The sequence below is a fragment of the Acomys russatus genome, chromosome 19 (assembly GCF_903995435.1).
Source record: "Acomys russatus chromosome 19, mAcoRus1.1, whole genome shotgun sequence".
Lineage (NCBI taxonomy): Eukaryota > Metazoa > Chordata > Mammalia > Rodentia > Muridae > Acomys > Acomys russatus.
The window spans coordinates 58276678-58300301 of record NC_067155.1 but is presented as its reverse complement, the minus strand read 5'-3'; the positions used below and the strand labels follow the sequence as shown (position 1 = coordinate 58300301).

The 23624-nt window shown below is 51.9% G+C and overlaps 1 protein-coding gene across 2 annotated transcripts in view; it reads left to right on the top strand.

Moving 5' to 3' along the window:
- Window positions 1-22457, top strand: part of Fbxo21 (F-box protein 21) — a 32000-nt gene extending 9543 nt beyond the window's left edge. The window contains exons 4-12 of one of the 2 annotated variants that reach the window (XM_051161627.1): window positions 295-416; window positions 3008-3154; window positions 3357-3493; window positions 4813-4949; window positions 9167-9346; window positions 10421-10553; window positions 15095-15285; window positions 16583-16740; window positions 22222-22457. In XM_051161627.1, coding sequence (XP_051017584.1) covers window positions 295-416; window positions 3008-3154; window positions 3357-3493; window positions 4813-4949; window positions 9167-9346; window positions 10421-10553; window positions 15095-15285; window positions 16583-16740; window positions 22222-22409 — 1393 coding nt within the window. In that variant the 3' untranslated portion in view covers window positions 22410-22457. Of the gene's footprint in view, window positions 1-294; window positions 417-3007; window positions 3155-3356; window positions 3494-4812; window positions 4950-9166; window positions 9347-10420; window positions 10554-15073; window positions 15286-16582; window positions 16741-22221 lie in introns of both variants that reach the window. The other variant, XM_051161626.1, reaches the window with a different exon arrangement.
- Window positions 22458-23624: the final 1167 nt, after the last annotated feature.

Here is a 23624-nt window from a genome sequence, read left to right as displayed (position 1 = left end):
CACCATGAGCCTAGGACTCCCTGAAGCCACCAGTCCAAAAGGAGCAGCCTGGGCCCCAAGTGTCAGAAATAGGGCCTGGAGACCGGCACAGTGCACCTCACTTCTCAGGATGCTGTTCACAGCCTTTCTCCAGAGATACAGAGGGTGTGATTGTCTGTGTGCCATCACACTGTCAAATCAGGGTGCAGGGCCCTTGGGATGCAGGTGTGTTTGTCCTGTTAAAGTGGTATGTGTGTGATGTGATGGCAACGCTGGGCAACTGACACTCTAAGTGGCTTGTTTGATTGCTTCCAGGAAAGCTTTGACTTGGAAATACTACGCAAAGAAAATTCTTTACTATCTGCGCCAGCAGAAAATCCTCAACAACCTCAAGGCTTTCCTGCAGCAGCCAGATGACTACGAGTCCTATCTTGAAGGTGGGTCTCTCTCTGTACCTGTGTCTTCAGCAGCTAGACAGCCTTTAAGAGCCTAGGACAGCTGTCTCTCCAAGTAGAGGGGAAAAGAAAGCCATGCCAGTGGGCTTCAGAAAGTTGGATTATGAGACAGGCAGCACTCAAATTTACAGCAAAGGTTCTGGTGACGGTTTCACTGCCGCTCAAGTGGCCTCGTGTCAACAGACTCATCACTGGCTTAGTGACAGTGGGGGCTGGATGCTTATTAGGGAAAGCACTTGCCACATGGGTGGGAGGAATTGATTTCGGTCTCCAGAACTGGTGTAGAAAGCCAAACTTGTTGGTCACACTTGTAACCTCAGCACCAGCGGGGAGAGAGGGGACTCTTGCAGTTCCCTGCTGGTGAACTTAGCAAATACAAGATGAACAGCTAGGAAGATGCTGAGGTTGACCCCTGACCTCAACACACAAGCACATGTGGGCCTGCAGAGTGAGTGACCTTTGGTAGTGAGACCAGTTCTTGCCCATATTTACCTGTGTCCCTGAAGCAGATGGGGATTGGTGAGGATAGGCTGCTCCCAGGGGAGGCGTGGTCTAAGTGGGAGGGAAGGGGAGGAGAGCGAGGTGTCCCCCAACCCCCACCCCCTGCTCTGTGCCAGGAGGAACTGGGTTGTTGGGGGAACAGTGAGAAAATGTGACTTGGCTTTTTAAACCCTGCTTTAATTCTCAGGTAGAAACCCTCCTGTGAAGTGTGTGCTGTGTGTCCTCCCTGCTCTGGGGTCACTAGATGGGCATCTTTCCCTCTCTAATATTCTAGGTCCTGCCCTGTCCATTAGGGTTCTCCAGGCTATCAGCAGGACTCTGCGCAATCCTGGATTTCCCTGGGCATCACTGCCTACTGCCCTCCAGTCAGCCAGCTCGCCTGACCTGCTTAGTCCCCATCGCTGTGGGAGCTGCCACGTTTTTCTGAGTGACTGCTTGCTTCCCAGTGCCCTCTGTGGTCTGGACCTCCCCTAACTTCACACTTTTCTGCTCTGCGATGCAGGGTCCTGATCCTGTATCCAGGCCTTTGCCCTACAGGTGCTGAGAGATGTGTGCTTGGCTTCACTTCCTTGTGGTGACAGCCCTCTTCCTACAGTCCCCTTTGCCCTTTAGCCCAGGGCTTGCTTCTGTGCTGGTCCCCCACCCTCTGCAGAGCTCACCGTGGCGGTCTCACACCCCTTCTGTGCATTTCTTTGCTTTTGTTTTTTGTTTTCTTTTTTAAATTCAGGGAACAGCCTAGCCATCTTCTGAGTGCTAGGTGCCCAGCCCTTGTTAAGTAGGTTTGTATGTTCAGGCCTTGGAGTAAAGATCTCCACAGCTCCCAGTACCTAGTGGAGATATGTGCTGATTGTGTAAAGGTCTGCTTAGGTGAAAAATCTTATAAACAAATGGAAAAGGTCATAGCCATCCTCTTGTCTGCTTTTATACTTGCTAGAGCTGAGAGTTAGGCTCTCTCTTGAGGTGTTGGTTATTTTTTGTTTGTTTGAGGCCGAGTCTCACTATGTAGCCCTGGCTGGCCACAAACACAGAGAGAGATTCCCTGCCTCTGCCTTTGCTTCCTGAGCACTGAGATTAAAGGTATACACCATCACACCAGTTTCTACTTATTTAATGGTTCAGAACAGTGAGACAATCTTTGTTTCCTGTAGGTATATATGAAAGATACTTGTTTTGCATTTTCAAATACAAGGTTACAGTTTCACAGTCCACCTAGATCACTAGGGAGGCGGTGGAAGCCACTGAGTGGCTGGCAGTAGTGGTAGCAGGTCTGGCTCCAGAGCCTTGACCCTAACTAGACGCCTGTGGCTGCTGAAGAAGCCTGCGCCGGTGGCACCGTGGCTAAGCTTCAGATGAGCACAGCCACCTTTGGGCAGCACAAGCCCTGGAGTTTAGGCTGGGTCTCCCAATGCCCTCAACTGCCTTCAGCTCCTTAGAGCAAGATTCTGGCCTAGCCTGAGGCCTCTTGAATTTAAAGGTAACTGGAAGGCTTTCAGGTAAAAATGTTCTGCAGGCAAATAATTGCTTAGGCATGACATGAGGTTGGCTGAGGCTCAAGCCAGTGATGAAACTGTGGCCCTGCTCTGGGGGGGCTAACAGGGCTCCTTCTCTTACCTGAGGGGGGCATGCCCTCTTCACCTGTGAGAGTGGGGTTGGTTGGAATGGTCTGTCTGTTATTCCTGCTTTCAGCATGGTTGAGAGGACTTGACTTGCAGTAATTCTTTCCAGTGCTTGAGTTTGGACTCACACAGCAGTGAGGAGGAGAGAAGTGGCCTGAGGGCTTTCTTGTGGCATTTGGTTCTCTGTATAATTGGATGTGGGAGCACACATGCTCCGCTTTCTGAATCATGACCTCCAAAAGAAGTGGTTTGTTTTGTTTTCCTAAATGGTATATGAAGTGCTTTGCGGTGACGGTGTTTGATCCTCCCCCTCACTGTTGGCGCAAGGCCTGGCAGCCAGGATGGGAGCTGGTTCAGTGTGCAGTGTGCCAAGTCACAGCCCCAGGGGCTGGCTCAGTAAGGCCCTTCTATCAGTCAGGTAGAAAGGAACGCTGACTCTGCACTTGTCACCCACAGGTGCCGTTTACATCGACCAGTACTGCAACCCCCTCTCCGACATCAGCCTCAGAGACATCCAGGCCCAGATCCACAGCATCGTGGAGCTTGTGTGCAAAACCCTCCGTGGCATCAACAGCCGCCATCCCAGCCTGACCTTCAGGGCGGGTGTGTAACTGCTTTGCATGAGCTGGGCTGCAGTGGCCCTGGGGGTGCTTACCTGAGTGATGTGATCGCCACCCTGCCTCCGACCCCGGTCACTGCGTGTTTGCGGTGTGCCTTGTGCCTTGTGCCTTGCTTGTGTTTGGGGTGTGAGTGTTGGGGTGTGCTTGCTCATGCTTGTGACCCAGAGGAGATCTCTGTGCTGCAGGCGAGTCCTCCATGATAATGGAGATAGAGCTCCAGAGCCAAGTGCTGGACGCCATCAACTATGTCCTGTACGACCAGCTGAAGTTCAAAGGCAACCGCATGGACTACTACAACGCCCTGAACCTCTACATGCACCAGGTGGGCGTGGCTACAGGTGGGCGTGGCTGCAGCGAGAGCGAGCATGGGATTTCCTCCCATAGCCATGGGGTGTCTGTGTGCTTACCATGTAGGTGCCCTTCCTTGCCTAACCCTGCAAGTGTGCACACACACGGGATTCAGACAGTGTCGGGGAATGTGTGCAGCTTCAAGCTGGGAAAGGGTGAGCGTGTAGGATCTGCGCCTTTACCTACTCCGTGTGTGTGTGTGTGTGTGTGTGTGTGTGTGTGTGTAGGCATGTCCTTCAGGGCTTCAGGGTCATCCCTGACAGGCTAGCCATTTCTTGCTGGCAAGTGCTGTTGTCTTTCCGTGTCTCAGTGAAGTCCGTTTTTCTTCTAGCACGGGGATAGCATTGTGGGGCAGACCTGCTACAGGACAGCAAGCCCTTTGACAAGGAGGGGGCATTTCTAGGGCTCCATTTGCTCATTCTCTCATTATGAGTGTTGAACTGCACAAGCCTGCCTCCGTTGGCTTGGAATCGTAGCCCAGCTTGTTAGCCATACACCTTTGATGTCCCTTTTCTTGTCTGTCCTGTTCTCTGTAACTTTTCCTGTTTCCAAAGTCATATTGTACACTTCTTTACATGCTTTCTTTCTGGTAGGAGGAGGCTGGCAGGTTGCCTGTAAAGAGCCTGGCAGTGAGTCAGCCCAGGTTCACAGGCTGTGTGGTCTGTACGCTCAGTACAGTCTCACTGGGTGAAAGGGTACAGGCAGCTGAAGACTTGAGGGTGGCTGTGCACTCCATGCCAGCAGAGCTGTGTGCGTATGGAGTATGCCAGTTACGGTCCTTCGCCTATTTTGAGATAGGCTCTCACTCATAGCCTAGGCTGGTCTTGAGCTCTCTGTGCTCCTACCTCAGCCTCCCAGGTGCTAGGACTACAGGCCTGGACCACAGACGCTGGCTTCTGTGGTTTTTTTTGTCACAGGGCAATACTGTTTTTGAAATATTTTAAAAATTTGAAAATTCAGGGATGTGTGTGATTGCTAAGTGGTGGAATGCGTGCTCAGTGTGCACAAGGCTCCAGGTTCCACGCCAAACCCTGCAAAAACAAAAGGCAAAAGCAAGAAATGGGTGTGGGGGTGGCACACAGCTGCAAACCCAGCACCTGGGAGGCCGAGGGCACAGGGTGGTCAGTTTGAGGCCAGCCTGGACAGTCGGTTCTCTCGGGGTGGCTGTTAGAAGACAGCCAGCGGGCTAGCTCTGGTCATTGACCTGGATGCGGCTCTGGAAGGCAGGGTGGGGTGATGGCGTGGCACTGGGCCAGCCCCTGGCCCTCCTGAACTTGCATTTTCCTCCCTCAGGTGTTGACTCGCAGAACAGGGATCCCCATCAGCATGTCTCTGCTCTACTTGACCATCGCCCGGCAGCTGGGGGTGCCCCTGGAGCCTGTCAACTTCCCGAGCCACTTCCTGCTCAGGTGGTGCCAAGGCGCAGAAGGGTGAGCCATCTCTGCCAGTTTTTTTTTTTTTAAGAGGAAATTGACTTTTTTTTTTAAGACTTATTTTATTGATTACATATACAGTGTTCTGCGTGCATGTATGCCTGCACAGATCTCATTATAGATGGTTGTGAGCCATCATGTGGTTGCTGGAAATTGAACTCAGGACCTCTGAGAGAGCAGACAGTGCTCTTAAGTGCCGAGCCATCTCTTCAGCCCATCTCTGCCATGTTTAATGGGTGCTGAGGAGTCGGTTCTGGCATTAAATTCGGAGTTACCAAGCAGGCGTCTGCTTCTGAGGATCATGTTGGGATTCTGGTGTGATGCTGTGCTGTTGTAACAGTGGCCTTGGGTGGGGAACGATAAGCACTCCTCCGGATGGTTGTCTCTCTCACACACAGGCACGTGAATCTACATTATCTCAAAAGTGTAACTTTAAAAAAACAGGTTTCCTGGCTCTCAAGGTCCCATAGTGTGAAGATCAGCCCCATCAAAGGGTTGTCTCTTTTCCACTCTGCCACAAAACATCTTCCTCCTCCCACACTCCTGCCCCAGCTTGTGAGAAGGGAGGAGCAAGGTGGGCAGCTTGCGGCCTGGCTGAGGAGTGCTACATTCTGGAATCAGCCTGTCCTTTTGCTCCCTGGCTTCTAAGGAGTCTCCATGTAGGGAGAAACTCATCCCTGGTGTCCTGTCCTGGAGAGTGGGCTGTGCAGTCCCTGAGCTTTGGTGCCAGGCAGGGCTAGCATTTCCTGTAAATGCTGGCTTGAAGAGTCTAAAGACAACCTCCATATGCATGTGCGTGACCTGCATTCGCCCACTTAGTCTCTCTAGTCCCTCTCTCCTGCTCTGTGGGAAGGAGCACAGCTGGATTCCATGTGCCTGCCTTTAAGAAGACATTCCACCAGGCCTAAAGCCCATCCTCACCCGTGACTTTCAGTTTGCTCTAGACTGTCATTATTTTCCAAATGTGTGGTCCTCACAGTGCATTGGTAGGTTATGTCTGGAATCTGGATATCTACTTCCTGTTACTCTTTAATAAAAAAATGGGGTTTTTAGCCCATCCTCCTCCCCTCCCCTCCTTGTGTGTGTATAAGATACTCATGTGGCATCCACTAAGGGCCTTGCACAATCTGAGCATTTCTGGCTTGTTTCATTTCTAGCACAAGTCTCACTATGCTACCCAGGCTGACCTGGCACTTGGGATCCTCCTCCTTCAGCCTCTCACCCTGACTGCTAGTGCTGGGGTCTAGCCCTGGGGTGAGGGTCAGGGCCTGAGGAAGGGTGGCTACAGAGCAGTGAGGGAGGAACGAGTCAGGCAGGGGATCGGGAGGGGCTTACAGCCTGACTGACTGGCAGTCCCAGTGCCTCTTTCTTTATACAGAACTCAGTAGGCAGAGTTAGGTGCTTGTTGTTCCAAAACATAGAACACACCATTTTTGTGCCCGGACACGTGCTTTAACTTCCACTTGGTCATAAGTTTAGTCGTCATTGATAAACCGTAACAGAACAGAGTTATCTTTTACAATCACTTTCCCTCATCAACCCCATAACCCAACTTTTAACAATTCTGAAGTTTCAAGGGCATATTTTGTCAAAGCAAGACAGCCTGTTCTCAGGTTGGTGGCTCGTGCAGTTTCAAGGGCACGAGACAGAAAGAAGATATCCGAGCCAGCCTGGTGGATTGTTACGTCCCAAGCAGTGTATAGTCAACTTTTAAAATAGTCAGAATGCAAATTGTCATAGGCCCAGGAAAAGTCTGCAGGCCAAATAAGTTTTTGCCGTAATACAATGTTTCTATTTTATATATTTGTACAATTTACTTCTGTGTCTAATCTTGGTTTTTTTCGTTGTTGTTCCTTGGTTGTATGACACCACAGTGGTCCTGTGTATGAGTTAACTTTTTCTAAGAAAAGGAGGTCTTAATATTTTATTCTTTATCATTTATCAGTTTACTTTGTTTTGATTATCTTGTTCCTAAGTAAGGAACATCCAGGGGCAGATGTGCCAAGAGTATCTTTGAGTCAGAGCCTCAGAAGGAGGTCTCTGGCATAATTATTGGAGTCACAGCCTCCATAGCATAAGGAAGATTTCAAGTGGGACCAGATAAGGATAGCGCCCTAAAAGCGGGAGGGGTAGTACGTCAGGACATTGCTGGAGAAGCTCAGAAGCAGTGCTCCGGGGAGAGGGTGTAAATGATTCCATCAATCCAATATCTCCCAGTTGTACAAATAATAAAAGCTCCTTAAGCATGCGACATGTAGAGATCAAGGCCAAAAAGTAGGGGACAGCAATTGCATCACTAGACTCAGCTGTGCTGGCTTTATGACTTCCGCTGTTCCATTAGAAGTGGCTGTGACATGCTAGTATTACAGGGCCAAGCTCAGACAGTGCTTTGTTAGTACCACTAGGCAGCCTGATAACCTGTCTGCTTTGGAGGCTGAGACAGGGGGATCACTGCCCTAGCAGGGTGGCAGAAACAAACCCTGAGGCTCCAGGGTCCATGCTGGTGTACACACAGGCCTTATTAGCAGCTGGAGTCTACCCTCCCTGCTGTGCCCTGGCAACACAGGGCACCCTTTCCCAAACCTTCAGAGTGCTGTCATCATTCTTAGCTTTCCCTCTTCTGCAGGTTGAGAGTCGGCTTGACAGTTCCTTAGGAGTCCTATGTGGAGGGCACTAGGAGCCTGAGACAAGTTTTTGGCCAGCCTGGGCTACTGTCTAGCCAAGAAACAAAAATTCTCCTTGGATATTGATTGGAGCTAGAAACTGCTTCTGGCACTAATATAAGGGTCCTGAAGCTTCCTGTCTATAACTGTGGTTTGAAATTGTTCATCTGTTCACACAGTCTGTTGGGGTCATCCTGAGCTACTGAGCATTTTGTCTCTAGCTGTGGCTGGGAGCTGTATATAGGGCTGGCCCTCAGCACCTGGCTGAATGAGACTTCAGTGCAGATGGTTTGTGGCTCTGGCTTTTGTGACTGTGATCACAGAGTCTGAACAGTGCTGCTTTGTTTCCTCTAGCTCAGTGCGCTGGCTTTGTGCTCTGTTGACTACAAAGCAGAAACAGACAGCGGATACCCTTCCCTGGGGATGACTTTTGAGGGTTTTGTTGTTTTTGTTTTTTAACTCTGTGTGTGTGTGTGTGTGTGCGCGCACGCGCGTGCGCGCGCACGCGCACATAGAAACCAGAGGACAGCTTGTGGGAAATTGTTTTTTTTCCTTCTATTATTTGGGTCCCAGGGATTGAATTTAGGACCTTGGACTTGGCAGCTAGCCAACACCTTTACCACTGCGCAATCTTTCCAGCCCAGGGAGCGCTTCTGCATGGAGTGCTTCTCCAGTTTCACCATTAAGTTCTCTGCCTGGGCTGACACCTCTTATTGGTGTCATCAAAACTGTCTTCTGCGTTGTTTGTTTGCTTGTGGTAGTCCTTTGTTGTTTGTTTTTACTATTGAGACAGGGCCTTACTCTGTAGCCCTAGCTTGCCTGGAACTTGCAATATAGATCAAACAGGCCCAAAATCAGACACATCCACCTGCCTCTGCCCTGGGATTGAAGTCATGTGCTATTTAGAGTTTTTTCCAAAATGTATTTTTTTATTATCTGTACATGTTTTTCACTTTTAGTCTACATATAGGAGTAGCTGTTTGGGTTTTTGTTTGGGAGACTTGATTTTTTTTATGTGTGCTATAGATTGAACCCTGCCTTACCACTGAGGTTCACGTATCCCCAGAACTGAGCTCCTGTGTTTGTGGCATATCAAGTCCAGGGAAGTTTTTAAAGCACCTTGGCACTTGGCCACATGCACGTTTTTTCAGTGTGTTTTACATCCTGATGGCTGCTTGTAGGAAGTTCTGGCCTCACAGCAAATGCCAACAAGTTCTGTGCTTTTTCAGAACATTTATGTAAGTCTCAAGTCTTTGCCAGAAGTGCGCTAAGAACGCAACTCAGGAAAGAACTCCGACTGAGATAGCAGCCAGAGAGAATGTTGTGTGATTGTAGTGGGCACAGGATCAGGATTGCTCAAAAGAAGCTGTCCCCACACAGAGCCGCGAGAATGTGTGAGCGTGTGTGAGCAGATCCGGGGTCAGTGCTCAGCACAGCCAGGGCCTTGATGGTGTGTGTGGCTGGGAACAGGGAAGTGCTGCCCTGACCCCCTCCTCTGCCTGGAGCTCCTTCCAGGGCTTTATTTCTGACTTGTTGGCTCTTCTTGGGCAGGGCAACCCTGGACATCTTTGACTACATCTACATAGATGCCTTTGGGAAGGGCAAGCAGCTGACGGTGAAGGAGTGTGAGTACCTGATCGGCCAGCACGTGACGGCAGCACTCTACGGCGTGGTGAACGTGAAGAAGGTGCTGCAGCGCATGGTGGGCAACCTGCTGAGCCTGGGCAAGAGGTGAGGGCCGCTCCCTGTGCACACTGGGGCTTCTCACACTGCTCCCACAGCCTGCCTTCCAGCTCTGCTCCCACAGTCTGCCTTCCAGCTCTGCTCCCACAGTCTGCCTTCCAGGGTTTCGGGTTGCAGCAAGAAGCTTATGCAATGAGCTGGCCTGTGCTAACTGTGACATCAGCTGTGTTTTTGTCCATGTGGAGTAGCCGCCCTCCGATGTTCGCAGTGGACCTAACTGCTGAGACACCAGATGCATTCTTCGGAAGTCAGAGTGTCTTACAGTGGCACAGATGGTGTCCTACTGTCTTGGTGCTGTGACCTCTGACCTTATACCTCCTATAAGACAACAGAGCCTGAGGTTAATTTTGTCCATAGTTCGAGGTAATCAGTCTTGGGAAATCACTGCAAGTAGTGTGTGGCACTCAGTTCCTGATGCCTAACAGCACTCAGTTAATAGACTGTTTCTGGAGCAGTGTCAATTGGTGGCACAGTTGAGCAGACTGCAGAGGGGGCTACCCTCTATCTGCATGCATATGAAGCTTGTCTACTCTCTAGCCCTCGGCACCAGAGCAGACACCTGTTACAAGTCCTGACCCCTAATTGACAGATCTACCCAGAACTCACTCTTTTTTTTTTTTTTCTTTTTTTTTTAAGAGTTATTTATTTATTATGTGTACGGTGTCTGCAGGCCAGAAGAGGGCACCAGATCTCATTATAGATGGTTGTGAACCACCGTGTGGTTGCTGGGAGTTGAACTCAGGACCTTTGGAAGAGCACCAGTGCACTCTGCAGCCCCCAGGCTCACTCTCAATGGTTTAAGCTCTGCAAGTTTGGGCACACGTCCATCACGGTGTCACCCTGGGTGGCAGTGCTCTGCTCTTCAGAGCTCTGGGTCTGCATTTGTTGCTGGGGTGACTTGTTTAGTGAGGGCAGGTGTTAATGTGGTACGGGAGTTATGTTCAGGATGGGTTCTGCTGAGAGCTTCGCAGTGTAGAACAGAGGAATGTGGGCGACAAAAGCCTCGGAGTGTGCACTTCACTGGGAACACACAGACTGAGCTGAGGTGTCTTCTCTCCCCAGGGAAGGCATTGACCAGTCCTACCAGCTCCTCAGAGACTCCTTGGACCTGTATCTGGCTATGTACCCAGACCAGGTGCAGCTCCTGCTCCTGCAGGCCAGACTCTACTTCCACCTGGGCATCTGGCCAGAGAAGGTAATTATCTTACTTTGATGCTTGGCCCTTGCTGTAGAGAGGAAAGCTGTAGCTCAGGCCAAGGCTGTTGCAAGGTCATCCTCCTGTTAACAAGGGAGGAAGTTCAGATTTGCCCAGTCTCCCAGCCCTGACCCACTAACTAAATGTCTTTCTGTCTTCTAAGAAGTGTTGGTTCTACCACCGGGAGTGGCTGTTGGCTTGGTGCCTCATCTCTGAGCACTGGACACAAAGCCTCTATCTGTTCTACACTCACTCAGTGCCACCCCTTGGTGCCTTCCTAGAGTCACCTGACTCAGCAAGGAGAGACAAGGCTTGTGCTTACTGCTGGCTTTGCTGCAGCTGTTGGACATGGGAAGACCTGGCTAAGGCTTCTTACTGTGCCAGCTGAGGGCTTTGGTTTTGTTCATGCCATAACCCCACATCTGGCAGTCAGTGCTGCGGGGAGGCCCCTGTGGATCCCAGAGCTGGCTTTGGGCTCGCTGTGTGTGGTTTTGTCATAGTCCATTCCTGTTCTGCCCTTGGTCTGGAAAGAGGCCATCAGTCCTTTTTGTTTGTTTAGAACATGCTGCAGAGGGCATTTGATTCTTGCTCTCATAGAATACTTGAGGTTCAGTTCCCAGCATGCACATGGCAACTCTGAACCATCTGTAACTCCAGCTCCAGGGGATCTGGCCCTGACGCCCATCCCCCATACCTACCTAGCATAATTAAACATAAAATCTTACAAAAATTTGTATTTTTAAAAAGAATGTAAATGCCCTTATAAGTGACTCTGTACAAAGATGTTCAGTGGGACAGATGTGGGCAACCCTGATTCCATAACTTAAGAAAAGATGTCCTCAAACTATGGCACCAGCCAAGGACAATACATGCAATAAACTTTGAACCCCTACCCAGATCTAGCCAATGGACAGGACATTCTTCACAGTTGAGTGGAGAGTGGGGTCTGACTTTCACACGTACTCTGGTGCCCCATATTTGACCACATCCCCTGGATGGGGAGGTCTGGCGGCACTCAGAGGAAGGATAGCAGGCTACCAAGAAGAGACTTGATACCCTATGAGCATATACAGGGGGAGGAGGTCCCCCTCAGTCACAGTCAGGGGAGGGGAGTAAGGGGAAAATGAGAGGGAGGGAGGAATGGGAGGATACAAGGGATGGGATAACAATTGAGATGTAATATGAATAAATTAATAAAATATATTTAAAAAAAAAGAAAAGTTGTCATGCATGGGCACATAGCCACATGCACTGGAAGCGTGTACCCTGGGACCTGTCACTGCCTTAGCAGCCCAGGCTTTAGTCCTTTGAGTTTGTTCACCCAGTTGTGTTTTGAGGGATTTCAGGATCACTTGGGAAGGAAAGAGCAGAGGTCCCTGCCCTGAGCTGTCCCAGTTGAGTGGCAAGTGCAGGCACGGGAGTGGGGCCTCCTGGACCTCTGTGCTTGGAATCCTAAGTGCTGCCTTGGAGTCTACAAGTGACTCTCATCATCCACTCTGGGGGTCCCCTGGGCGTTCCCTCACAGCATCACTCAGACCAGTCAGTCTCCCCTTTCTTGTGGCTTGTGCTGCCGGGTCGAGCATCTGGACACAGTGCTTTCGTTCTGAGCTGGGCCCTTCCCTTTAGTTCTTGGTGGCCAGCTCAGGAAAACAACACCCCAAGACCATGTGAGCAGTGCTTCTGGGCCTAGTCATTAGACATGGCTGCTCTCCAGAGGAGGTCAAAGGGTGGGCCATCCCAGAGGGCAGAGGGGCAGGGGTGTGCTGCCTGAAGAAGGCAGCCTGCCTGAGGCCTGGGGGGAGGGGTGCATGGATGTGTAGGTGTGTGGGATCAGAGGAGGGTGATAACAGTCTGTGGGGCATGGGCCTTGTTTGTTAGAAAGGACCTGTTCCCAAGCAGGAAGCTGACAGGTTGCCTGACTTTCCACTGTCTGTTCTGTGGAGTCAGGGTGACTTGCAAAGCCTGACCCTCCTGACCACTGTGGCTGGGGTGCGAGAGTAGAACCTGGTGGCCATGCTGAGAAACGTCCCTGCTCTTGTTGAAGACCCCCCTCTGTTCTCTCAGCTGTCCTGTGGCATGGCTTGGTTCTTAACAGATTCTGGGTGCTGAAAGGCAAGAAGTCACCTCTGCAGTGCTTTGAGCCCACCCAGGTGTCGCTGTCTCCAAGGAGAAGCCAGCTGTACTTAGTACCACCAGAGCCACGGTGGACTGTGACCCATATGGCTTCTCTGCAGTGTGGGAAGCGTCCTCCTCCCTTCCTGGATTGAAACACTGAGCAGTCCTATCAGCCCCATTGGGCCTGCCTGTGGCCACCACCCACCTACTCCCTGCCTGCTAACCTCACACTGTGTCCACTGTGTGCTGACTGCCCACCTTTGTTCCTGTTCTCTCCCCCAAAACATGAGCTGCCACTCCCAGCCCTCTCCCAGGCCAGTCTGGCCAGCAGCCCTTCTGTTGCTGTTGCAAGGCCAGGAGGTGGCCTTGCCCTTTCTTTCTCCTGCTTCTCTGCTGCTCTGCCTGGGCCATGTCCTCTGGTTCCCAGGCTCCTCTGGTCTCCTGTCTGGTGTCTCCCTGCCAGGCTGTACACATGGATGCTCTCTAGGCTTTCTTTACCCTGTGTACTGTCCCAGGGCCTTCCTTCAGTGCCTTTGTTACACCTCAACAGGGGCCGTCAGCATCCCTGCTTGGCCTCATTGTCCTGTATGCGGCAGTCAGGGTCACAACAGGATAGACTGGTCCCTGGGTGGCTCCCAGGTGTCTGTGGTCCTGCCCCACCTGCCTGACCATCTTTGTCGTCTCGTGCTGTTGTGTCTGCCATGCCCATGCTGTAGCTCCCTCTGCTGACCCCGCAGCTCCATTGCGATCCCAACCTCCTTCCACACTGGAACAGGTTCTTCTAGGAGGGGGATACACTGTGCTCCCCAAGAGCATTCTCTGCTCATAGCGTGTGGCAGCTAGCCAGAGACGCTCCTATTGGGGAATAACTGGGTGACTGTAGTTCCCTTGGACTTTGCATAATAGGCCAACATGCTACCCTAGACATGGGTGCTTAAGGCATGGGCTGTTAGGCCTGGGAGGAAATGCCAAGACAGGGTGTGTAGAGGGAGCCCAGGACTACCTATGGCACGCAGCATTCTGTGACCTTTGTCAAGGGCTCCTGCCACGTTCAGCTACGGCTCCAACAGACAGATAAGTCAGGGGAAGCAAGAGCTCAGTGAGGCCTAGTGGACAGGCAGGACTTGTGCCCACAGGTCAGCAGATGGGCCGTTTTGCAGCTGCCGTCTGCGGGAGCCTGGCCACAGCCATCTGTGCTGCTGTGTGTCCAGAGGAGGAGTGCCTCCTCCCAGTCCCTGAGCCTTGGGGGCTGTGTTTGGTTTTGATCAAGGTGGGACGGGTTGTTGTTGTAGTCTGTAGCCCACAGCGGTTCTCTGGATCTTACGTCCCCTTGCTGGGGTTAGAGCTGGAAGTCACCTCGTCCAGCCGAGGCCTATAGCATTGGTTGGGCACATGATGCCCACTGTCAACACTGTCTTCTGAACACACCAGGTCCAGGACACAGTTCCTTCTCCATGTCCCCTCACTCTCAACCTCACACACCCATGCAAGGAGCCGACACCTCCTGTGTTATAGTCTGAGTGTGGGCCACCTTTGTGCCTGAAGAGCCTATGTCTGCCTGTGTTGCAGGTCTGTTGGGTGGCCTCTGGGAAGGAAACGCAGTTCTTAATAGCCAAGGCTCTGTGGATCTGGTGCTCAGTGTGGCTGGAAGTAACAAAAACAAAGCAGCTGGTTGGCAGGTCTGGGCCTAGCGTGGAAGTTGCCTGGCCCACTGAGCTCAGCATACTGGAAGGCAGGCTTGTCAGAGACTAGTGTGTGCTCCAGTATGCATGAAGCCAGACTCCTGAGTGGAGGTGTTGTACATGGCAGACAGATCATGTAGGGTTGGCCGTGCTCCCGCTGCCAGCCTCAGCTCTGCAGAGGTGGCCATTTAAATGCTGCTGACTGGAAGCTTGCTAAGCCTGGCTCCTCCCTGACCAACATCAGCTTAAGAGAGGCTCACCTAGCTCTGCCAAGGGTCTTTTTGCCTTGGATAAGGGGAAATGTTCTCCTCTTAATGCAAAAATGACAGGTTAGAATAGTTTCTGCACTTTGAAAAACAAACAGGCAAGCTGGAGAGATGGCTCAGAGGTTAAGAGCACTGGCTGCTCTTCCAGAGGTCCTGAGTTCAATTCCCATCAACCATATGATGGCTCGCAACCACCTGTAATGAGATCTGGTGCCCTCTTCTGGTGGGCAGGCACACATGCAGGTGGAACACTGCATATGTTATAAATAAATAAAGCAAACAAGCAAACAAAAACAAGTCAGCATTCCTCCTCTCCTCCACTAACCAAGAGTGTTTGGCCCTTTAAGGATCCTGGTCCACAGTGGCGTGCTGCCACCTGTCTCTGTTAGACTACACGGGTAGGTGTCGATCCCACGCTTCGGAAAAGAAAAGGCCTGGCGAAAATATTATCTCCTAGTCTTTCTGTCTTGTCTTGAAGGTGCTTGACATCCTCCAGCACATCCAGACCCTCGACCCGGGGCAGCATGGGGCGGTGGGCTACCTAGTGCAGCACACGCTCGAGCACATTGAGCGCAAGAAGGAGGAGGTGGGCGTGGAGGTGAAGCTGCGCTCTGAGGAGAAGCACAGAGATGTCTGCTACTCCATCGGGCTCGTTATGAAGCACAAGAGGTGAGCGGCTGCCCCAGGCCTCTATGGCTGTCCGCAGGCTGCCGGGGCTACGCCACACCCTGGCACCTCAGGTCACTTCGCCCAGCACCCAGCCTGCACCCTGCTGCTGACTGGGAGCTGGGATGTCTCTCGTGGATGCTGGCTGCACGAAGAGTTTGTATAGGTTGAGGTTGAGCCTGGGGACTGAGCTCTCAAGGCAAGCTCCCTGAGCTCCGTCCTCGCGCCTTCCCTTCCGCCTGTCCCTTCTCCCCCAACATCTTCATGACCCGGCTGTCCTGGCCTGTACTTCTGCACATGTCTGCTCACCAGGCCGAGTTTAACTCCAGAGTGGTGGTGTGGGTTTGTGTCCCATGAGTAGCCTAGCAGCTGTGAGTTACTGTCCCCTCATGAAGCAGGTGGCACTTGGTCTTCAGGACTCCCTCAGTGGCAAAGGCAGTTCTCTGACCACACAGTCTTCCCCCACCCCTCTGTGTGAGGGTAGGCTGCGAAGGCTTCCCTGCTAGGGGCTACGACTTCCATTCGTTTAGTGAATTCTTTCTTCTGGTCGCTCTTATGGAAATTGCCAAACATGTAAGAGTGGAGAGGAGGGCACAGGAGGCAGCTGAAGCTCCCAGCGTCTCTGCCTCAGCAGCGAAGCCCGTCCCCCTCCTCAAGTCTGGACCAGTGAAGCTAATGCTACACACATTCACCCTGTCCACCTTCTGTGGGGATGGGGTGGGGGTGGGGCCCAGGGCCGGGTGGAGAGGGCTCTACTCCTCACGTTCCTTTCCCTGCATCTCCCAAGGGCAGTAAGCAGCTCCCTAGCCTCCTTCCAAAGCTGGGTGGGTTGCAGAATTTTTTGCCTGGTTGTTTGCTTAGGATCCTTTGTTCTCTTGGCTTTGGTGTCATCGGTTTCCTTCCTTCATAGATCTCAAGTCACACAGATAGTTAGTTGTGCCTCCTGAGGTCCACTTTTTTCTCAAAAGTTTTTTTCTTAAGCCAGGCATGGTAGTGCTCATCTTTAATCCCAGTACTCAGAAGGCGGAGACAGGCTAATCTCTTGAGTTTGAGGCCAGCCAGAGCTACATAGTGAGAAACTGTCTAGAAAAAAGAACAAAGGTTATTCTTTTCCATGTGATGTTTTTTTGCTAGCAAGAGGGTTTGTAAAGAGGAACAAGATATTCTGAAAAATGTCTTGACGTGGGGTAAAAGCCGGTACTGAGGAAAGGGCATGAGAGGGCCCAGCTAGGCTCTCCTGGTGTCCCTGCAGCTCTGAGGCTCCCCAGGAACTCATTGTATGTCTTCTCCTGCCCCACAGGTATGGCTACAACTGTGTGATATATGGCTGGGACCCCACCTGCATGATGGGGCACGAGTGGATCCGAAACATGAACGTGCACAGCCTGCCTCACGGCCACCATCAGCCCTTCTACAATGTGCTGGTGGAGGATGGCTCCTGCAGATATGCAGCCCAAGGTAAGGCGCCAGCTGGACCTCCACTAGCCCGGGCTGGCCGTGCTGCCATGCTATGGGCAGAGCTCGCCAGTGTTCATGGGTCCTCACCCTAGTGCAGCTTTCCCAATGTCCACAGTAGCTTCTATGAATACTGCCTAAGGTTGCCCTCATGTGGCCACAGGTGGAAACTGCATTCGCTAGCACAGTCCCCATGTGTTTGGAGACCCAGGAAGTCCTGAGGCTGGGATAGACAGAGCTAAAGAGTCAGCAATGGCTGTAGTGTGGGCCTACCTCTGTCCGTATGCCTCTTGGCTTTCATTTGTTTAATACTCCCGACCAGGACGGTGCTCAGTGATTTTATCAACAAGAGGGACCATGAATACTGACATGATGGACAGGTGTGGTCTCATGGGTACTAAATCTGTTTGGGACCCAGGCTCAGCCTGGAGCTGGTGGAAGCCACCCCCACTTTACCCTGCCCAAAAGGACGTGGAGCTAGGAGCTTGGTGATGGACTCCAGCTTGAAGCATTAGAGGTTCTCATGAGAGGTAAAAATGCCTGGAGGACTGAGCTGGGCAAGGTGGTGCACGCCTTTAATCCCAGCACTCTGGGAGGCAGAGGCAGGTAGATTGCTGGGAGTTCGAGGCCAGCCTGGTCTACAAAATGAGTACAGGATAGCCAGAGCTGTTACACAGAGAAAGCTTTTCTCAAAAACAAACAAATAAAAACAAAAAACTGAGGGCTGAAGGGTCAAGGTTTCAGAAGGCAGGAATTGTTCCCACATGAGTGATCATGGCCCATCTGAGGCCAGGAGGACCCCAGAGTACATCTCCAGGAACCTCGCCACCATGGGTTCCTAGGAAAGGTCCCTGGGTATCCTGGAGGACTCCACAGTGCAGTCTTCAGCCTTTGAAGCTGAGTCCAGTGGAAACCGAAACTCCATCATTAAAAGTCACAGTGATGTAAAATGGCCAGGCTTTGCTAGAAGACATTCTGTTACCAGCCATGGCTGTGGCTGTGGCAGTGCCAGGTGCAGCACTTGTCCATTCTACACAGAGTAGGTATGAACATCTTTAAATGGGGTGTTGAGATTTCTAGAAACAGTTCACTTAGTTTGTTGGCTTGATGCATTTGGTAAAACGAGCCCTCAGCGTTGGGTGTTTGAATAGGTCCTGCTGAAGCCAAGTGTGTGGCCCATTGACCCACTGGTGTGGGGAGCCACTGGGGTTACGTTGGCTTTTGCTGGTTCCTGGTGACACTCCTGTTGGCCACAAGACCATGGCGTCTCCCGAGGGTGACAAGAGATTCCTCCACAGCCACACACATGCATTCACTCACCTTCCTGGGCCAGCTCCTGTCTCAGGTACCTTGAGAAGGGTTTGTTGACGTCCTGGACTTCCAGCCTGGGCTCTGCTCCACATGCTGCTCGCCCTGCCTGCCCCTGCAGGTGCACCCCACATGCTGCTCGCCCTGCCTGCCCCTGCAGGTGCACCCCACATGTTGCTCACCCTGCCTGCCCCTGCAGGTGTACCCCACATGTTGCTCACCCTGCCTGCCCCTGCAGATGCACCCCACATGCTGCTCACCCTGCCTGCCCCTGCAGGTGCACCCCACATGTTGCTCACCCTGCCTGCCCCTGCAGGTGCACCCCACATGTTGCTCACCCTGCCTGCCCCTGCAGGTGCACCCCACATGCTGCTCACCCTGCCTGCCCCTGCAGGTGCACCCCACATGCTGCCTCATTCACCACTGATCTCTATTTGTTTCATCATGGATAGAGATGGGGGCTTTTTTTTTTCTTCCAACATTTGAAGGAAGGAACATTTTTAGGACCCTGCCTCATGGGCACTAGAGCTGCAGGGGCATACCTACACCACATGGTGAGTGGCTCATGTTCCATGGGCATACTCACTGCCTGGTGTCACAAGGCAGCCCTGCACAGCTTAGCAGTCCCCAGTCACATGGTTCCTGCTGTGTGTTGCTCACTTGCAAAGCCTGTCGTTTGAGGAGGCTTCTGACTCCATCTGCTCTCCTGCGCCAGGACTTGGATGATGATGACCCTGTTGATGTTGTTTTCTTTTGAAGCGTCCAGGCCCTGGTTGCCTTGGGATTGTCTGACCTTCTGGCTTGGTTCACTGCCTCTTTACCTACGTTTTATGTGTGACCCAGCAGTGAAGTCTGAGGCCTGACTACATGGGTGTCACTACCCCATTAGGCTGCCCCACCCTAGGTGATGCTGAGTTCAACTATAGGAAGTCCATGGTCATACAGTGTCCTGTGAACATCGCTCCCTAGAGACCTGTGACTTTGCACTTAACGAGCAATTGGTCCACGGCTGACACAGGAGTGCTGTAGCTTGTAGAGTGTCTGCTGTGCCTGCTCAGTGACACAGAGATGCTTTTCCCTGCTACCTCCCTCCCTCCCAGAGTCTTGATTTTCTTTCTTTCTTCCTTCTTTCTTTTCTTTCTTTTTTTTTTTTTTTTTTTTTTTTTTTTTTTTTTTTTTCATTGTTGTTGTTGTTTTGTTTTGTTTTCAAGTCAGGTTTCTCTGTGTAGCCTTGGCTGTCCTGGACTTGCTTTATAGACCAGGTTGGCCTTGAACTCACAGTGATCCACCTGCCTTTGCCTCCCTGAGTTCTGGGATTAAAGGTGTGTGCCACTACGACCAGCTAGAATCTTGATTCTTACTTAAGTGTGTTTTGATTTCTAGGGACAGTTTGACGCTCATAGCCCATAGCCATAGGATAGAGGCCTTGACAAGCTAGATTTTTGATTTTTTAAGAAAGTGTGTGTGTGTGTGTGTGTGTGTGTGTGTGTGTGTGTGTGTGTGTGTGTGTACACACACACCAGGAGTAGAGGGATATATGTGTTCCAGGCATGTGTTGGAGGTCAGAGGCAACCCTATGGAGTTGGTTCTACATAAAGTCCCTCTTTATGTAGGACACAGGGATCTAACTTGGGTCCTCAGGTTTGAGCCAGTTCAAAGGTCTGAGAAACTATGTTTTTTGTTGTTTGTTTGTTTTGTTTTGTTTCTTTTGTTTTGGTTTTCGAGACAGGGTTTCTCTGTGTAGCCTTGGCTGCCCTGGACTCACTTTGTAGACCAGGCTGGCCTCGAACTCTCGGCTATCCACCTGCCTCTGCCTCCCGAGTGTTGGGATTAAAGGCGTGCGCCACCACACCCGGCTAAAGCTACGTTTTTAAGAGACTTATTTTGCTTTTAGTTATGTGTAAGTGTGTGCATGCGAGTGCAGCACCAGCAGAGGCCAGAGGCACTGGGTCCTCAGGAACTGGAGTGATGGGTGAGCTGCCCACACAGATGCTAGAAGTAGACTTGGGTCCTCTTGAGCAGGAGTGAATGCTGGGGCATTCAGTGGCCATGAGCTACATTTTTAAGCTACCACCTTAGATCTCCCTTCAGACATTTCTGAGCTAACTTATTTGTATTGTGTGTCACTTCTCTGGATCTAATTGTCAGTGACCCTAGTTCCCTGAGTAGAGAGGGGCCATTAGCAAAGCCGACTGTCCCCACCCTTCACAGGGCACTGACGCATGTGTCCACTAAAGCATGTGTGGCATCTTTGAACAAACTCAGAATTTCCGAGTCTTGTGTGTGACTCCCTTTTCCCACTAGGGGGAGCGCGCCACAGCACTTTGTTGGCTCCTGTCCCTTACTTCATGGCTGCTGCTGAGGTGCCATGAGAGATGGCATGTGCTGGGATTGCTTCTCCCAGAAGGCTGGGGATGGTTCGTCAGTTAGCAGAACGCTCTTGGTGTGGGTTTGAACACAGGAGCCCTAGATAGATGGCAGCTCTCCTTCTAGAACTTGGCTCATCCTATGCTGCTCTTCCTACCCCAGGCCCACACAGTTTGCTCCTGCTGCCACCTGTGCCAGGGTGAGGACCCCTGAGGTGGGGGTGAGGGGTCATTTCATGCGGCCATCTGGCCTTCCCTTGTTTAGATTCTGTTTGATGAGGTGGCCATGGACTGTGGTGTGCATGAAGAAATGAGAGAGCAACGTGTGGAAGTCAGTTCTCACCACCTCGTGGGTCCTGGGGGCCAAATTGAGGTCTTCAGGTTGGTGACACGTGCCTTTGCCCACTGAGCCACCATAGTGGCCTGGCGTTGTCTTTCAAATGGTAGCGCCCTCAAGCACTCTCTCCTGGTGGCTCCACCGTGACCCCTTGACTAGGGACACGGCCACACTTAGTACCAGGCCCTGTGTGGTCCCTGTTGAAGCAGTGAAATATGAATCTCTAGAATGCTGAGCATCAGGTAAAGCCAATGCAGATAAATGCCTAGTGTGCATTTGTTACAAATAGCACCAGGAATGAGTACCAAACCGCAGGGTGTGCGGGGCGCACCAAGGGTAAAGAACACATTGTACTGGTTCCCCGCAGCAGGTGGGAGACATGCCAGGTGCCCACGAAGGACTCAAGGTGCTGTTTCTGAGTGAGTGTCCATGGAACTAGAGAAAGCAACTGATGTGACATTAAGTAAGCGAACTCTAAGTGTTTGTGGTTATTAGCGTACATGACTTCAGGGTGTAGCAGGTGATGTGAGATGCACCAACCCCTTCAGTCTCTTCTCTCCTGCAACGCTCTTGGTTAGTCTCTGTGGCCTCTGCACTTGGGAGGTAGGAGGGGCATGAGTTTGAAGCTAGCCTGAGTATCTTAGTCTCAAAGCAAACATTAGATCTGCCTGGGATGCAGCTTGAGTGTAGAGCACAAGCCCCCCTGTGCAACGCCCTGAGTTAGGTGTCCCGGCGCCACGGAACAGACTGTGTTTATGTTCTCCTCTTCCGCTCCACGACAGGCTGAGGGCTGCTGGAGGTGGCCTCCAGGCGGCCCAGAGTGGTCTGTTAGCTCCCAGGTCTTGCCTGCTGTTGTTGCCTGCTCACCCAGGAGATGTAGCCCCAAGTAAAGGTGCTCTGGTGGAGAAGGGTGCCTGTGTGGCAGGGGCTCCTCCCTGTGGACAGGTGTGGATGCTACCTACAGCCAAGTGAGACGGTGGTTCTGACACTAGCCGCAGGCAGAATGTGCAGCTGAGGATCGCCTACCCATCTCCAGCTGTTTGCCAAGCCAGGCAGGGGGTGCAGAGAGTACCCAAGAGGCACCACTGAGGTCCTGGAGCCAAACATCCAGGAAGTGGATCTGTGTCCCCATTCCTCCCTCCCCGCAGTGGCCACCTCTGCCCTTTCCTCTGGCATTCCTGTAATACCAAAACATGCTTTTCGTTTGGTTGGTTTTGATTTTTTGAGACAGGGTTTCTCTGTGTAGCCTTGGCTGTCCTAGACTCACTTTGTAGACCAGGCTGGCCTAAATCACTCACAGCGGTTCACCTGGCTCTGCCTCCTGAGTGCTGGGATTAAAGGCGTGTCCTACCACGCCCGGCCCATACCAGAACATCTTGGTGGTAACTTTTGCTCTGTTTCAAAAGCACCCGCAGAGAGCCACTGCGGAAAGTGAAATGCTAACAGCAGTGTCTGGGGCCTCTTTGTCAACAGAAAACCTGGAATACAACGTGGAGCCTCAGGAAATCTCACACCCAGATGTGGGGCGCTACTTCTCAGAGTTCACAGGCACACACTACATCCCAAATGCAGAGCTGGAGATCCGCTACCCTGAGGACCTGGAGTTTGTGTACGAGACAGTGCAGAACATTTACAGTGCCAAGGAGGATGCAGCCGAGTAGACTCAGGGGATGCCGCATCTTTGCTGCTGCTGCTACCTTCTGGGGGAGCAGAAGGACGCGTGCTGGTCCCCTGGAGTCAGCACAGGACAGCCACCTCACCAGCAGCCCTGGCTGCCTCCCCAGTTTAGATGGCGTGTGCTCCTCCAGCCACAGAGACAGCGTTGCTCTCCGCTACACTAGTGAATCAGTTGAAAGGCACCGTGTCCAGTGGCATGGCTCGTCTGCTTGTCCCGTGGTGACAGTGTGTGACATTCTGTCTTCATGAGGTCTCACCGTCTACACTCTGTTCTCTCGTCCCCTTCCTATCCCTGTCTCCATCTCCATTGTGTCTGCGCTTCCTCTGCGCTTCCTGCTCGCTCTGGCACTCGGGCGCCCTGGGTCAGGACCGCCTGCCCTCTGCCTTGAGGTTGGTTGTGCTCAGATGGAGGCCTGGAGACGGGAGGCAGCATGGCTAGTTTTTTGGTTTTTTTTTTTTTTTTTTTTGGTTTGTTTTTGTTTTGTTTTAATACATGAAACACAGATTTCAAGTGTCCCCCCCCCTTTTTTTTTAATTTAAATTGGGAGAGCGACCGCTTCTCCCTTCTCTCCGGCTGGGTCTGTGCACAGTTGTGCCCGTTGTGAGCCTCTGTCATATTACACAGCCATGGCCCTTCCGAGTGAAGTTCTCCCCGTTCATCAGCTGCTCCTCCAAGATGACTACTCCTCTTTAACCCTAGGAAGCCACTGCAGTGTTGTGTGTGAGTCTTAAGTCGCTCGTGGCCCCGTTTCAGTGCTGAGGCCTGCAGATTTGGATGAATATTAAAACTTGTCCCTCCTGGTCCCCGAAGACCAAGAGAATGGGTTTGTGCTCTTTGGGTCAGGGGACTGAACTGCAGAAGCCTAGCCAGGGCAAACAGGCTCCATGCCCCGTCACCCCTCAGTGTCACGTCTACACCCTCGTTTTGAGCGAGTTGGGCTTGTGGGGAAAGGCGTGCATGCTTTGGGCTTGAAGCTGCCAGTCTGAAGGCTCCAAGGCACTGGCTCCAGGTTGAGGTCTAGCCTCGGGTCACCCTTAGCTTCTTTCTGCCTGATACTGTTCCTGAGTGTGAAGGGACTGAGCCTGTAGCAAATCTAGCAAGTATACCTGGTTCTCAGGCGAGCTGCCCTGTAGGTAGTAGGTACTTACCCATTGGGCCAACGGCCCTCCTACCCTGCATTGAAAATGCCGTTGCTCTA